General features: G+C 40.8%; 2 protein-coding genes across 7 annotated transcripts in view; both read left to right on the top strand.

Annotated features, from left to right (window-relative positions):
- The window catches only part of UGT3A1 (UDP glycosyltransferase family 3 member A1), a 51,420-nt gene extending 49,339 nt beyond the window's left edge, over positions 1-2,081 (top strand). For all 6 annotated transcript variants that reach the window (XM_016953425.4, XM_063811306.1, XM_063811305.1 and 3 more), the window contains one exon: positions 692-2,081. In XM_016953425.4, coding sequence (XP_016808914.1) covers positions 692-968 — 277 coding nt within the window. In that variant the 3' untranslated portion in view covers positions 969-2,081. The remainder of the gene's footprint in view (positions 1-691) is intronic.
- Positions 2,082-16,732: 14,651 nt separating this feature from the next.
- The window catches only part of CAPSL (calcyphosine like), a 43,058-nt gene continuing 42,133 nt past the window's right edge, over positions 16,733-17,657 (top strand). The window contains exon 1 of the mRNA XM_517806.5: positions 16,733-16,874. The gene's annotated coding sequence lies outside the window, so the exon portion shown is untranslated. The remainder of the gene's footprint in view (positions 16,875-17,657) is intronic.

Below are 17,657 nucleotides of genomic sequence, written 5' to 3' on the forward strand. Positions count from 1 at the left end.
CTAGCCTCCTCTCCCACTCAGCCCAATCATAATAACTATTTCCTTCCTAATACTTTTCAAGATTTGTAATGACTCCATTTATTTATGTTTTTATTAATTGTCTGGCCCCCAAAACAAGAGAGTAGAGAGTCAGCTTCATAAGTACAGCAATGTGTCTCTCTTTTTTTCAACTATGTTCCCAGTGCTTACTGCAGAGCCTGCCACAAAATAAGTTTCCATGAATTTCAGTTAAGTGAGGAAATAAAAGCGGCATAGTGACCTTCTTGGTTACTGCCCATCCAGCCAATGATCTTATAATCAAGAAGGACTGAATACCTTATTATGGTTTCAGAAACACAAACCCTGAATCAGGTACATATTCTCTCATATATGGTCATATGTATTTTTTCCTTTAGTATACCATAAGCATCCTAGGGATATGGACTAGTTCTTAGAGATTTAATCACTTTCCTACAGTTTAACACTTTTAGAATTAATCATTGGTTTTTGTATGTGGGTGTTTTTATTGAACTTTTCAAGAGGATTCAGTGAGACAGTGGCAAGGCCATGCCAACAAATTTTCTTTGCAGCCCAGCCTTGGTGCATGTGTTAGAAAAGTGTTTGTATGCTTGTGTGTGTGCTCATGCAATACAAAGTCTGTAAGACTTGTGAGGCTACGTCAGTAACACACCCTCTCTGTCTCTGCCAACAGGTACAAGTCGGCAGTGGTGGCAGCCAGTGTCATCCTGCACTCTCAGCCCCTGAGCCCCGCACAGCGGCTGGTGGGCTGGATCGACCACATCCTCCAGACTGGGGGAGCGGCGCACCTCAAGCCCTATGCCTTCCAGCAGCCATGGCATGAGCAGTACCTCATTGATATCTTTGTGTTTCTGCTGGGGCTCACTCTGGGCACTATGTGGCTTTGTGGGAAGCTCCTGGGTGTGGTGGCCAGGTGGCTGCGTGGGGCCAGGAAAGTGAAGAAGACATGAGGCTAGGTGTAGCCTTGGGTGAGGGGAGGGCATCCCTGGTCCTTTGAAGGTTCTCCCCACCCCAGCACACGCCACCCCTCTGTTCTCTCTTCAGCTCCACCTGCCAATGATCCTGCAACTTGCTTCTTTCTATTCTCTGCCTCTGTTTAGAAATCTTCATGCACCACTGAGGCTTCTTGACTTGCCCCTTGTGACTTGGAGCCCCCAGCTCAGATACAAATTTTCACCTGCCAGCCCTGCCTCCTCCTTTCTCCCTTTTCCTAGACACAGGACTCTGACAACTTCATCCTCCTCGTTTAGATGACTTCCCAGTTTCCAGTCCCCGTTTCTCCTTCTATCACTTTTCATAAAAAAACACAGGAAATATTTGACATATCTTCCATTTCAAATTCTTCCATTTTATGCATATATCTTGCCCTTCCTATAAGCTCTCCTCAAAGCTCGGGAAACCTGGTCTGCTCTCCTGCATTTAGGAAAGGAGAACCCCTGCCAAGACCTTTGCTCACTGCCTGAGACCCCTTCCTTAGAGAGCACCTCCTTTGCTGGTCAGACATGGAGCCTGCAGTTGGTCACAGATGATACTGCTTTATTTCAGTTTTTACAGTTTCCTTCTTAAGATTCCCGTCTTATAAATGGTGTACAGGGAACCTCAAGTAGTGAAGTGGAAATCCATGTGTAAGGCTTTGTGGCTTCAGGTACCAGTGGCTAAGGTAGTTTTAAAGACTTTGTTGATTTTAGAAAATTCCATCTTCCATCCCCTACATGGCAGTTAGTACCCTTCTATATGGTAAAACCTTAGAGATTACCTTAATCTGCTAGGAACAGAAGCAAGAAAAACTGTGGCGTAAACACCCCCAGAGTTTTTGTTCATTTGTTTCATCTTTCTTGATAAAGCCCGAAGGTAGCCCATTCAGGGCTGTTGTGGTTGGTTGCTCCATCATGTCATCAATAGCCCATATCTTTTCTTTTTTATCTTCCTTAGTGTAACACCAAACTACCTCTCTGATAGCTGGTGTTCATGAAATATTTTACCTTCAAATGATTGTACCTTTTTATTTGCTTTAGAGTTCTGAAATAAAATGAAATTCCACTGTAATAAAACTGTCAAATGCATTGTGTCTGATGAGTTAAAAACACAGAGTAGAGGGAGGCCGAGGCGGGCGGATCACGAGGTCAGGAGATCGAGACCATCCTGGCTAACACGGTGAAACCCCGTCTCTACTAAAAATACAAAAAATTAGCCGGGCGTGGTGGTGGGTGCCTGTAGTCCCAGCTACTCGGGAGGCTGAGGCAGGAGAAGGGCGTGAACCCGGGAGGCGGAGCTTGCAGTGAGCCGAGATCACGCCACTGCACTCCAGCCTGGGCGACAGAGCGAGACTCCGTCTCAAAAAAAACAAAACAAAACAAAAAAAACAACACAGAGTAGAAAACAGGCATATGGAGAGGCCCTGGATGAACCATAGTTTTAGATTGTTTAATTCTAGAATTGTGAAACAGATCTTGAAACAATTCAGATCAAAAGATGAAACTGTTACAAATGCTCCTGCAGAAATAGAGAATGCCCCCCACCAAAAACTCTGCCAATTCCATGAAAGGATTTGCTTGTGAGTCTGCAGAGCTGAGTGCTGGATGTCTATCCATTTTGTGAGTTCTCATGACACAAGAGCCAGAAGCATGAAGCATGCAGAAGTACATTAGAGTGTGTGTATCTGTGTGCGTATAATACAAGGTTTCATTGCTGTAATTCTTATGAAACCACATGAATTGATCGATGGCCATACTCCCATGAAGGGCAGACATGGATCCTTCCCTGTGTTTTCTGTTGAATCAACAGCCATGATTTCATTCCCCTCATGAACAACACAAGGTCTTAGGGATAAGCCTCCTGGCCAGTAACTCCCCTCCCACCCCAGCACATAGCCTTTCTCTAACACTTGGTAATTCATTGAGGTCAACTTTATGCCAGTTGTATAAACTTGCATCCCTAAAATCTGATCATAAGCAGCCAATGAGCCAGAATGATGCTTCTAATCTTGCTCTGTCCAAGCACCCTCCACAGGGCTGCAAGCATGGCTCTGACAACCTGGAAATCTGGTGTTATCCCTCACTGTTTAAAATCTTTGTTCCCATTGTGTGGAATATAAGGGCTCTATGATTTGGTCCTGTCTACCAATCTAGGCACACCTGGAGCAGTTCTCCTCCCACTCTTTTCCAAATGTTCACTACACCCCCTCAGAACACATTTTGCTGTTTTTAACCTCTGGGCTTTGTCTATGCCCTTCCTTCTCTCAGAAATATCATCCTATTCTTGCTGGAATGAGAAACTTCTGCTTATCTGTTAATATCCGGTGTCATTGTGTTCACATTGGTAAGCCTGTGCCTGACCACTACACTCGAAATGGAGCTCACTGCATTCTCTTTTGAAGCATTTTTCTTACTATATCGCGATTATTTATTACAATATCTGTTTCCTATTTAGAAACCATAAAGACAGGGACTGGTTCCTATTTATCTTTTTATTATAGAACCTGGCGTAGTGCCCGGAACAAATACTGCTAGGACAACTGGATAATATTTAGAAAAAAGGCAATATTTGATCCAGACTTCACACTATATCAAAAACTGAATTCCAATACACCAGATATCTAGGTACGAAAAATGATACCATGCTGAGTCTAAGAGAAAAAGTGAATTTTTCCATAGCCTGTGTATAGGAAAAGACTTTCTAAATAGGAATAAAAAGTCCTGATACAACAAGAGAAATGTAAATTAATTTGACATAAAAAACTTTGGCATGGCAAAAATCATGGTAAGAAGATTAGCGATCCAAATTAAAAAGTCGGAGAAACATAGCTGCAACATATATCTCACACATAGACCTGATATTTCTGATAAACTAAGAACTCTTAAAATTGAAGAAAGAATCTATGATACATATACATACTGAAATAATATTCAGCTTTAAACTACAATAAACAAAAGCAGAATAAGCTAATATGGAGCAAATTCCAATATAGCTAAGTAAAAAAGAGCAAAGAGTAAGAGTAACTATAGGATGTATCCTTTTTTTTTTCATAAGCAAAAGGGAAGTATGTGTATGGGGGATAATGAAAAAAATATATATCTATGTGCATTGCCTTGCAAAAACAGTGCAGAGGGAATAAACCAGAGTGTGATAGATTATCTATGAGGGTGGTGTTTGAATAGGGTGGAAGTATCCATGGGTTTATGTTTTTACGTAGTTTGGATTTTGGAAACGTTAATATTTTGCATACCAACTATATGTTTAAATAAACAAGGAGAGAAAAGCCAAGAACTGAAATACAAATGGAAACAAATGAAATCAATTTTTTCCAAATGAAAATGTAACTATACTGTACTGAAAAAAATTAGCATCATTACCTTTTAAACACAGTACTTTTACTATATACTGTATACAATCAATCAAAAGAAAAAAAAAAGAACTCCAAATGAATCTTGTAGTCTATTGAGTAATTGTGTTATTCTCAGTTGGCAAATTAGTGTATCTGAACCTAATTTCTGTACGTGCTAGGATTGAGTAAATGCATCAATGACAGTGAGATTCAGATTTCTTATTTTGGAAAAAGGAATTAGAAATATAAGAAAGGGGAAGATTAGAATAACCTCTGTAGTGTTGTATTGGAATTAGAGTTATCAGTATAAATTTATAATTTTACATAATACAAATATAAATATAGGTATAGGGAGAAATATAGGTATGTATTCTTTATACCCACATTTATTTATTTATGTTTCTTAGCTCTGTCTATGGAAGAGGAATTACAAACAATGGCACTTCATTAGCAATGAACACACCTAGGCAACATACCCTGTTTCTGAATATCACTCCTCACTAAAAGGTTTCCTTAAGAAATTGTAGGTTCTAAAATTGGGACAGGGAAAGTGCAAGATAAGCCTAGAGCATCATGTGCAAGAAAGAAATAAAAAGCTCCAAAATAATGGAGCTTCCACAGGAGCAACACTATGAACAATGACAGTAATAGGTTATATCTTACTGAATAAATAAGAATTCAAGAGACAATACTGATAATAAATAAATAGATTACATAGATAGATAGATAGGACTGAAGACAAATGTTAAAACAAAATGTGATATAAAACACAGAAGGGATGTTAGAGTTTAAAAAGCATTAATTTGTCACCATCATCTTGATAATTGATTCAGACAAGAATCCTAAAGGATGATAAAATGTGAGTGGAAGTTTGATAAGGAATAGGATGCTTATACAGCTTCAAATTAATTACTAATTATAGGTGGAAAATAGTAACTTTACGGTTGAGAATTTTGGTGGACATGACCTTAGCCAAATGATCAAATTCAGTATCGCGAATAATGGGACCATCTCAGGTCATGTGCCTCCTACTGTGATTCACTGAGATAGAGACGATGTACCTTTGTAGCATTTTCAGCAAAACTACACAACACAAAGTGTAATGAAAAATCATCAAACAAATCCAAACTGAGAACCATTCTACAAAATAAATGGCCTGTATACTTCAAAATGTCAGTGACATGAAAGACAAAGAAAGGCTGAGAAATCAGTCTTTACTGAAGGGATGAAATCTTCAGGATAATCAAATGCCCTGAATAATCCTGGATTAAATTTTGCACCAGAAAAATAATATTACCACATACCACATTGGATGTTATTGGGACAATTGGCTAAATTTGAATAAGGTCTATAGATAAGATAATGTTATTATATCCATGCTAAATGGTACCTTCGTCATGAAGATTGTTTGACTGGGAGGCTACAATATCTGAAATATAGTAATTGTCAACATGTATGCATGTAATGCCATGGCTTCAAAGAGTATAGCACAAAAATGCAGAGAACTACAAGAAAAAAATTGAATAATGTGAGGAGAGTTTTAAAAGCTTTCCAGTGAAAAATTTCTAACATTTATAAATGCAGTACTTGGGCTGAGCACGGTGGCTCATGCCTGTAATCTCAGCACTTTGGGAGGCCGAAGCTTGCAGATCACGAAGTCAGGAGATCGAGACCATCCTGGCTAACACGGTGAAACCCTGTCTCTACTAAAAAAAAACACAAAAAATTAACCAGGCGTGGTGGCGGGCGTCTGAAGTCCCAGCTACTCAGGAGGCTGAGGCAGGAGAATGGCGTGAACCCGGGAGGCGGAGGTTGCAGTGAGCCGAGACTGCGCCACTGCACTCCAGCCTGGGCGACAGAGTGAGACTCCGTCTCAAAAAAAAAAAAAAAAAAAAGGCAGTACTTGGTGTCTCCCATCCAGCCTCAATGATTACCAACTCCTGGCTGATACAGTTTGACTCTGTGTCCCCACTCAAATCTCATGTTGCATTGTAATCCCCAATTTTGGAGAAGGGACCTGGTGGGAGGTGATTGAATCATGGGGGCTGATTTCACCCTTGCTATTCTCATGACAGTGAATTAGTTCACACGAGATCTGGTTGTTTGAAAGTGTGTAGCACTTCCCCCTTCACTCTTTCTCTCTCAATGCTCTAGCCCTGTGAGACATGCCTGCTTCCCCTTCACCTTCCACCATGATTGTAAGTTTCCTTAGCACCCCCAGCCATGCTTCCTGTAATAGCCTGTGGAACCATGAGTCAATTAAACTTCTTTTCTTTCTAAATCACCTGGTCTCAGGTAGTTCTTTATAGCAGTGTGAGAATGGACTACTACGTTGGCCAACTTTCTTTATACTTTCGGTGCCCCCACTCATTTTCCATTCCTTGTCACCCAAAGAATTTTGAAGCAAATTCCAGATATCATAGCATTCCATCTGTAAATATTTTAGAATGTATCTCTGAGAGTCTCTCTTTTTCCATACCACAGTAACATTATAACACATCCTTAAATCAACAGTAACCTCTTAATATCAAATACTCATTGTTCAGAACTCTCTGACAGGGATATGAGATTTTTAAGAGCTCAGTTGAATCACCCTGATACCCCACCCTTCATGTGTCCTTCCATGTTATTTATCACTAACACACCACATATTTGATTTATTTATTTTGTTATCATTTGACTCCCCCACAAGGATGTAAGTTCTGGGAGGCAGGTGTTTTGTCTTTGTTGTTCAATGCACTCCGTGCAGCAACCAAACAGTGCCTCACAGATGATTACCTATTAGTATGCTTGTTGAGTTAAAGAATAAGTTTAGGATGAGAAAACAAATTCTCTGTTTGCTAATGCATTATTGGAGGTCTAAAAATAATAAATGGGCTGGAGCCTTGTGATGCCTGGTAAAGACCTACCCCTGCCCTCTGCACCAGCTCCTCAGTGACCAATGGACATGGTTGTGTTGCAGAAATGTCTAAGGATGCAATACTTTAAATTCAGATTTTTTTTTAAAAAGGCTTATAGACAGAAGATATGTAATAGTGCAAAGCAGAATTCAAGGGCCCACTTTATCGTGTAGGCATTGAAGGACTTTCTCTGTCATTTTGTTGTTTGTTTGTTTTTTAGATACAGGATCTCAGTATGTTGCTTAGGCTGGCCTCAAACTCCTGGGCTCCAGCCATCCTCATGCTTCAGCTTCCTGAGTAGCTGGGATGACAGGTGCATGCTATGGTGCCTGGCTCTGCCTGTTTGAGAATTGCACTGCAATCCTTTATTAAAGGCAGCATTATATTGAGGATGGGGAATGCAAAGATGATATTTGGGAGTAGTGTGCCCACCCCTTGCCAGGGCTGACATTTCAAGGGGGTAAAATTGTAAGCTGTCTTCAAATTGTCCCTGAGAAGACTGTGGAAAAAGCACCAATTCTATTTTATACTTATTCAGGATTATAATGTAAACTTTAGAGACTTATGCTTTCAATGAAGAAATGAAAATACAGGGGGGCTTAACCCGTTTGGACACTAGAATCATCTTATGGATATGATATCTTCTAAGGAGGCTGCCTGAGTAATAATCGTAGGCCATTTCCCCTTTGTAGATCATTATCTTTTGGGGATTGGCTTCCAGAGTTCTTGAGCTTGCGACACTAGCTAGAAATTTTATGCAGGTATCCGGGGAAATGAAGCATAGGGATGTCAGTATAAGGTTACAAAAGTTGTCAGAATCAAAATGGAGTTACCTGTGTTAAAACCCTGATCAATGGAGCCAGGGAAGGCGGTGAAGGGAGGTTCTCATACAGTATCCCTAATAACAAGAACTATTACATAAGACTGTAAAAACTACAACCTTGGTTAGGCCACTGCACCCTTACACAAAAGAATACTTCTGTGAGGATATCTGTCCAGCAACTGCCTATCCTACCTTGGACTGATGTCACCCTTGTTATTGATCCTTCTAGCCAAGGATAATTGTCTAAAAATGACCTGTGTAACCCTCTTCATTTTTCATTTAAAAAGCCTTATTGTCTTCCTTTATCTCCCTGAATATGCCCATGTGTATTCCCACTGGAATGACCATTTCTTTTAAAGAAGGTCTCCAAAAGCTTTCTTTTAGAGAGAGCGTCTCTCAATGTAAGCTATTTGGGTTTGACAAGGTCATCAGAATAAGAAAGGAAGTGTGGCACCATAAGGTCAAGGAAGGATCCATAAAAGGGAGATGGGTTCTCGTCACCTCAAGCTGCAGCTGTCATCCACGTGATTTCTTAGGGTCCCTAGTGTTCTTGGTTCATACTGATTTCCAGGAGGGGAGAGTGGTGCTTACATGGTTAGGGCAGGGTTCAGGGTTCAGTTCACCAATCCCCCCTTTCCGCTGCCACTGGTTTGGGAGAGTGAGAATAGGGTATCTAACTGATCATGAATTGAGTAAGAAGGGGCAGAGGCTGAGAGGGAACAGACAGAAGAGAAGATAGACCGGCTCTCCTCTCCTACCTCTTCTCAAGCCTATAGACAGTGCCTTTGGCGCACAGGGTCCCTTAAGCGTGTGCAGGGCACACAGCCTAAGGGCTGGGTTCTGGGGCTTCTGCAGGAGTGTGCATGGCTGGGCAGCTGGGCTCTGCTCCTAGTGGGCTTCCTTCTCTTTGGGATTCTGCTCTCAGAGGCCGCCAAAATCCTGACAGCATCGACACTGGGTGAGTGCTTGGCGGGAAAATGCAGAGAGAAGCATGTTCCAGGCACCGCGCACGGGCACTGGCAGTTCTGTCAGAGGGTCATCCAGGTAGTTTTCCACGCTGGGCTGGTGTCTCGGGCTGGAAAAGGAAGAGAGAGGCTGGCAGGGGCCGTGGAGCCAAGAAGGGCCTCTAACCAAGGGTGGAAAAGACAGTTCTGGAGAAAACGGAAGTTTCCTTTCTTCTCTCCAGCTCTGGACGTGCGCTGCGTCGCGCAAGGCTGGAGCCAGCATTTAATTTCCCAGTCCAATACGTTCGCCCCGGGCCTCCTTCCTCAGTGCTGGATAGACGTTTCGTTGCTCATTCGTTTCTTCTAAGGGGGTGCACGGTAGCTGTCAATAGAAATTGTAGCAAGCATTTTCAGGCTCTTAAAGACCGAGGAAACGTGCTCCTGGGCGTGTCACAGCAAATTGGGGTTGTTTTCGTCCAAAGGAAATCCGGAGAACTGACTGGGGCGACGAGAGGACCCCTGGACAATTGGGTCTTTGGAAGCCCTTTTATCTTTCATTCAAGCTCCTGGAAAGGTTTTGAAGGATAAGTGGGGCAGTTAGTTTTGCATTTTGTGCCCCTATTTTTATTTCTTTTACTTTTACCCCCAAAGGAATAGAAGATAAAAGAGAAAATATATCAAGGGAAAGGAGGGAGCTCCCCAAGACCCTTCTTAAGCCCATCCTGAAAGGACGGTGGGCTCTCTCTTAGATCACTTTAAGATCATTGAGAATCTGGGATTCCTGGAGCTGGATGAAACCAAGGAGTTCATTTAATTCGGCCTTTCCCTTTTGTTTTCCTAAGGGGGATACTAAGGATTAAGGAAATGCAGGCACCCTTTGCAAGAGCGCACCCAGCTTTCCTAATGGCCCATGAGGAGTTGAATCAAGATTCCTTACTCCGAGTCAGGCCCGGTGGCTCACGCCTGTAATCCCAGCACTTTGGGAGGCCGAGGTGGCTGGATCACCTGTCAGAAGTTTGAGACTAGACTGACCAATATGGTGAAACCCTGTCTCTACTAAAAATACAAAAATTAGCCGGACGTGGTGGTGTATGCCTGTAGTCCCAGCTATTCGGGAGGCTGAGGCAGGAGAATCGATTGAACCCGGGAGGTGGAGGATGAAGTGAGCCGAGATTGTGCCACTGCACTCCAGCCTGAGCGACAGAGTGTCACTCCATCTCAAAGCAACAACAACAAAAGCAGTTTTAGAAAGCTGTGACTCAGTGTTAATCTTTTTTGCGTGTTCTTTTTTCCTGATCATTAGGAGAAATTAAAAGCTCATCTCTTCAATTACACGTTTCCCTGCCTCAGACTTCAAGAGGGAGTTGATGTGGTTTGTGAGGTGCTAAAATCCCAGGGTTTGTCCTAGAATGCACTCTGGCTCGAGACCCACCATGAATGGATGCATGTGTGGTCACCCCTTCTCTCTGCTTCTTACATGGATAAAATGCAAGTAAGAGCAGGCAGTCTGAGGGGTAGGGGATTTTCACTTTATATATTCCTTATTACCTCAGACCACACAAGTGTGGGTGGTAAAAATAGTCACTCCCACAGATACACACTATTTCTCTAGCACCACAGCCTCCACTTCGAATCCAATGGCTATGGGACTTCAGCTCCCAAATAACACTTGCTTCTAATTTTTGGCTATTGTCATACCTTCTTTCCTGATCTGGCTTTCTCTGCTGCCAAGACTCTTAGATTCAAGAAAAACGCCCATGTTGAAGCATGGTTTAGGAGAAGACATATGTAAAATTAAATGATTCAAACTTAGAGCTGTTGAAACTTTAACTTACTCTGAGCCTTGAGAGGAATGTGAGTTACATAGCATGCAGTCAAGTAGCATGCAGCTACAATTTATGCTTCTCTGATTATAGATTAACCTCCTTCCTTATTCTTCTATGATAATTAGGAAGACCAAGAGGTGCCAGAGATAAGACTCCCTCAGGTCCTAGCCCCTTCTTAAGCAGTAACAAAGTAATCTTCCTGGGGATGTAGCAATCTGTAAACAATCAAATCGCTGTAATGTATACACTGGCCTTGTATGGCAAATGTTGTAATACTGCTAAAACTTCTCTGTTCCTACCTTTTAAGTGAAATCTTAACTTCTCCATTTCAGAACACTGACCCCATTTGTTTGGAGTCAGTGTTTTCTGGGTGATCATCCTCAAGTTTTGCACTCGAATAAACTCTATACCTAATCATGTTTTCTAAATGTCATTATGTAAGGTTGACACATTAGTGTGATGGAACTTGTACCTCTCCTGAGAATCAAACTTTTCTTTCCTTAGGATGCCAAGATTGTTCTAGAATGGGCGACGTCCTAGTCTCTCTTGCAACTGGGATTCCAGTTGCAAGAGAGACTAGGACGTCGCCCATTCTAGAACAATCCCACAATTTTTCTGAATGTCCTAATTTAACTTTGCACAAAATTCAGGCCCCAAATAAGAAACATCCTGCCAAATATTGAAAGTAATGGCAAAACCGCAATTACTTTTCCACCAACCTAATACATTTCAATCTCAAGGATTTTGGCTGTAAGTGTTGACTACGTATTTCTCCCTCCAATGGAAGTTTCTTGGACTCACCCTTTAGCTCCTATATTTCTATTTCCTAAAGTAACATAAAATTCCAAAGTGAAGGATCCCAGAAATAGCCCTGATTGGTTGTCCATCAAGAATCCTTCAACTCACATTCACAGCTCTGTACCATATTTTCCACCAACGCAGTTATTTCTTTTGGACACAGTATCTCCATAAATTCTCTGATTAGAATGCAACATGTATCTTGGAATAAGACATGCCTAATGTCTGAGCACAGAGAAGAAGCTCATCACACTGACATGGAGACCACGAGTCAGAGAAGAAATCTTTGGTGGAAGATTGCCACAGATCAGGGATTTGGGCAGTTGGAATATAGGTACCTGGGCTGGGGCTTACCCAAAGTGAAATGGAAGAACTGGTGAAGCTTATCTTCATGTGTTCACTATTCCACTTCTTGTTTCCTAGGCCGTTTTCTCCTGGCTTTCCCCCATACCTCCACAAACCCCTGTCATGTGGGCTGCACCCAGCAAAATCATAGGGGTGGAATTGCCTGAGGCCTTGAGGGCTCAATCCTAGCCCAGTGTGTCCAGGAGGTGGCACATGGAGTCAAAAGAGATTATTCTCTAGCTCTAAAATTTAATGTCTGCCTGCTGAGTTTTGGTCTTACTTGGAGCCTGTTACTTTTGTTGGGAAAGGGAGCATGGAAGGGTGCTCTTTCTCACTTTTGGAATAGGAATGTCTGTCTTATGCCGTATCACCATTGTATCTTAGCAGATGTTACCTTATTTTGATTTTACAGGTTCACAGATGAGACTCTGGATTTTGGACTACTGAGTTGATGCTGAAACCAGTTAAGACTTTGGAATTAGAGGGTTGGAATGAATGTATTTGTATGTGATAAGGACCTGAGTTTTTGGAGGGCAGGGACAGAATGTTGTGGCTTGACTGTGATTTTCTTTTATCTGACCATCCCTGGATTTAAGTCTAGTAATCATCGGCTGATTGCCATATTGTTTTTATCAATGATCTAGTATAAAACAGGTTGATCCAACCAAATTCAGATTCCTTTAAAAAGATGGTTTTTAAAGACAATATTTGAGATTTTTTTCGGACCTAAGAAGGGCCCCTCCCAGCTGTCTCTTTTCCCAGTTTCCTCTGGCAAGTTAGTCACCCTACAGTTTCACTTGTATCTCCAATGAATCTACCCATCGCCTATCAACTGCCTTTCACAGCTAAGTCCACCATTTCTTTGTTTTTTTCTGTTTGAGTTCTCTTAGGCTGGAACCACTCCATAGTTTTTGTTGAAGATAGAGCCAATTCCTTTGCAAAGTCTATCAGTCAGGGTTCCTCATTAAAACAGAGCAGTAAGGTACCTTTTTTTTTCAAGGAATTGGCAAAAATGATTTTGGAATTGTAAGAGTTGGCAATCTGATATCTGTGGAGCAGGCCAGCAGGCTGGAAACTCTTGGGTGGGAACTGATATTCCAGTCTTGAGGCAGAATATCTTCAAAGAAACTTATTGCAGATATTAATCACGTCTAAAAAATAACATCAGAGCAACACATAGATTAGGTTTTGATTTAATAACTAGGTACAATGGCATATGTCAAAAAACACAGTTTTATACAACTCTTCTATAGCATACTGGGAATATACTAACTCTTCCCCAGAGTGGAGGTCCTTGGGTGATGTTCACTCTTATTCTTGATATTCTGTAACATAAATACTGTGAAGTAATATATTAGATTTTAAGGAGATAAAGTGAGAAGAATACGATAGTATTCTACACACACAAATTCATAACAAAATACAAGGTAAATACTCAAAACATTTACAATCCTTTTGCAACTGATCATATGGTGATAGCTAGCATTTGTATTTCATATACCTTTGCCCTCAGCAAGTACCGCAATTGATTTTTTGCCTGATTGGGAAGGGGATCCAAATATTCATTCTTGAAGAGTTGGGGTTATTAGTTTTCATTACTGAATTGGGTTATTGTAGATTTTTTGTTGACTTTAATAAAAGGGCATGGGCATAATTAGTGATGTGTTAACAGAGTTCCTTTATTCCAGGCTTACTCTTCTTTTTAATGACCTATAACAGTAAACCAAAGAAATGATTGCAGTTGTGACAAGTGCTATAAAGAAGATGAAAACATAGTATTCGCTACTCTTTTTCCAACTTTTATTTTATGTTCTGGGGTATATGTGCAGGTTTGTTACACAGGTAAATGTGTGCCATGGTGGTTTGCTGCACAGATCCTCCCATCACCTAGGTATTGAGCCCAGCATCCATTAGCTATTCTTCCTGATCCTCTCCCTCCTCTCCCCACACCCTCTGACAGGCCCCAGTGTGTGTTGTTCCCCTCCGTGTGTTCATGTGTTCTTATTATTCAGCTCCTATTTATAAGTGAGAACATGTAGTATTTGGTTTTCTGTTCCTGCATTAGTTTGCTGAGGATGGCTTCCAGCTCCATCCGTGTCCCTGCAAATCACATGATTTTGTTCCTTTTAAGGCTTACTCTTTACATCAGTGTGTAGTAGCAACTCAATTTCCCTTAGTAATCAGGTCTTGCATGATAAATCCAGTCCAACATTTCAGTCTCCCTAAGCCTTTAGATACCTTCCTCTTCAGTGTCCCAAGGCAATTCTGGTATTTCAGCTTCATTTAGCGTAGGCCACGCTTTGTTTCATCTTTAACTCAACCAAACCCATCGAGCTGCAACTCTATATTGAGAATTTGTGCTTTGTGGGCCTGTATCAATAAATTCACCTTGAGTCAACTTTATGTTCCTTCTACCATTATTTCACACTATTAACTTACATTCTCACATGTATTCACCAGATTTCTGTCTGTATAAATTGAAAAAATACGCATTACTTTTGGAATGTAATATGTCTCCCATTGGTTCGCAATTTTAATCTCTCTTTCAAGCCTGTTGGGACTAGAGTCTTATTTATAGATATAGATATAGATAGATATAGATATAGATATAGATATAGATATAGATATAGATGATATAGTTCTACAAGCCAAGAGGTTTGGTGGAAGTAGGTTCTGAGGATAATCAGCAGTGTCTTCCAGTTAAAATACCTCAGAGGTGCTAGTACACTTTCCTTTGAAAAATCAGGATGAACCTTCTCAGACATGAATAGCAGGGTTGCTCCTACTGGCAAAGAAGATGCAGGAGAATTTAGAGGTTAAGTGTCCTCAGCTTCATCAGGATCTACCCTACAGGTTTCATTCCGATTTTCAGAATCTCATTCCTTCCTAATCAATTCCCTCAGTTTAGCAGAAGATACTTTGCCTGGTTGGGAATTCAATTTGCACTGTAATTCTGCCACTCTCAGGATGAGACTCCAGATTTGATTTTCTGAAACCTCAGGCTGATGACAATGGGAGATAAGTACGTTCCTCCCAGAAGACATAGAAGGTTTCAGATCATTTATGTGGAGCTTGAACTTGGAACTTCAAGCCCTGAGTTCATCATTTTTCTTTACTTTGTCTACCACAGTTACAAGCAGTCATCCTCATTACATTTATTAGTTTGACTAAAATATTTTAAGATATCATGATTACCCAGATTTGCCATTTATGAATATTTGATTAGGAATCCAGTAGTAATATTTTACAAATCTTTTTACCATATTACACCATAGACTATCATTGTCTTCTTTACCACTGGAAAGAGTACTTATGCCTTAAAATATAATCAATATTTTATATTGATTGTCAGAAACCCAATACCACAAACCCAGATCCAGTTTTTTGAACTGGTAAAACCCTTGGGATTACACCAGTTGCTAGCAGTAGAAACAAGCAAAGGCATTGCTTAAGTACTCCAGAGATTTTTTTCTTTTTACTTTATTTGACACAACCTGGAGGCAGACTATTGAGGGCTTGCACGGTGGCTCCATCATGCTGTCCGTTGTCCCAATTTTCCTGTTTCTTTTTTATCTTTTCTTAAATTATTGCACCAAACTTACTCTCCAGTAGGTGGCTTTCAAGAAATACTTCATATTTAAATGCCCATGCCCTCATATTTGCTTCTGCATTCACAGATGAAATAAGTTTCTTCTTAAAAGTTTCAAATGCATGATATCTTGTGGGTTAAACCACTGAAAAGAAAACATTAGACATCTGAGGTTGCCCTGGAAGAACCACAGTTCTAATTGCTTAATTCTGGGACAATTTTTCAGACAATTCAGATAAAAGGATGAAATAGCTACTACGTATACTCCCTGCAGATATAGCAAAGGACCCAAGCCCTTGTCAAATCCATGAAAGAACTTGCCTAGCAGTCTGCAGAGCTGGGTGCCTGGCATCTATTCCGTTTTGTGAGTTCTTATACTGCAAGGATTTTGCACACAGCCAGGATTATGTTATATACAGAGATGTGTGTGTGTGTGTGTGTGTGTGTGTGTCAGAGAGAGAGAGAGAAAGAGAGAGGTGTAAGGTCTGAATCACCACTAATTATACCTGCCTGCTCCTGAAAGCAGGACGTGCAGGAGTGGGAATGACAAGGGTAGGGTGGATGTCATAGATACACAATGAAAGAGAGCATAATATAGATATTTTCCTCCAAATAAGCCACTAGATTTCTTCTTATCTGGCGAAGTAACTGCTAGGGAACATGTGAAAAACATAAGTAAAAAGAAACAAAAAGAGAAAAGAAGAGAAGAAACCAAGGATGAAAACAGCAGAAATGACTTCCTCTGCAAATGCAGAGAAGGAGGGAGAACCTTGAATCACCTATAATTACTCCTGCCTGCTCCCAAGAGTTGTGGTTTTAAGTATCACCTGGCAATGAGGCACCCTAGCAGTAAGCTTTCTGGGGACTACAGAAAGACAGGAAGGTGCTGCCTAAAAGAAAGAAGATAATGTGCTGAATACTACCTTACAAAACATGGGAGACAAGTTTTGATGCTGTTCTAGAAACCAAACCATTGCCAGCAAAACTTCTGGCTGGCTTCTCTCCCAGTGCAAATGGCTTGAGCTTTCACAGTCACTGAGATTTCCTAGGCAACAGGAGTGTAAACTTGAGAAAAGGCAGAACCAGAGTAGAGATTGACAGTGAGCTGAGCCAATCAGGCTGTGAATCTGCAGCAGTGATCCCAGGTCCTCCAATTAATACTAAGAGAGTGGACTAGGTCCTCTGAGGAAGACAGGTAAGAGGGAAGAGGCTAAGGTGGCTTGGGAGGGACCAGTTTTCCTAGATGCAGGAGACAGCGTCCATAGTTTCAGTTCGAAGCAACTGGTGGCAAAAGGTTAGCATTTAAGGTAAATCAATGTTTTTATCTATTCTATGATTTAATGTTTTTTTTTTTCTTGGTGTGTCTTAGCTGAGAAAAGAAGACAGTAGATGTTACTCTCTAAAAAGAAAATCTAAAAGTCTTTTGAGAGTTCTTGGACTAGAGAAGCCATCACTAGGCTGTCAGTGCAAAGAGGAAAGAGCTTGGTACTGGGAAAGATTTTTGTAATCTTTGCAAAAAAAATGCTTAGATAAAAATGTACAAAAATAATTTCATTCAGTAAAGGGGAAGGAAGTAAACATTATTGAGCAGTCATTAGGTACTAGGTATTTGAGTGTGAAGGGTTTGGGTGAATTGCTCTAACGATCCTGATGACCACTGATAAACCTGAGTTTCAGGGAGGTTCAGCATTTCCAAGTCACAAAGCAATAAAACATTTCAACTTTCATTCAGACCTTGCTTTGTCTGATACTTAAACTTATGCTATTTCTGCTATACACTGACAACTGAGAATCAGAATAAAAATCAGAATGCTTATTAAAGTGTACGTACATGGCTTGTTCAAAATTATATCAAATAGTTGATTTGATTCATCAGAGACTTGAGCGGGTCCTTTACGTTCTCAGTAAAGGACAACACCAATGACCCAGGCAGTCATCTCTATTGCCTTCAGTCTGGGGAGTATTTAAACCATATTAAGTAGATGAAATTCTTTCCTGGTTTTTTTTTTTTTTTTTGATGTATTTTTTCCTCAAATCCTACAACCACAAAAATCTATTTTGTTATTGAAAGTTTTAAATATTGAGATTTG

The sequence above is a fragment of the Pan troglodytes genome, chromosome 4, assembly GCF_028858775.2.
Source record: "Pan troglodytes isolate AG18354 chromosome 4, NHGRI_mPanTro3-v2.0_pri, whole genome shotgun sequence".
NCBI classification, from domain to species: Eukaryota; Metazoa; Chordata; class Mammalia; order Primates; family Hominidae; genus Pan; species Pan troglodytes.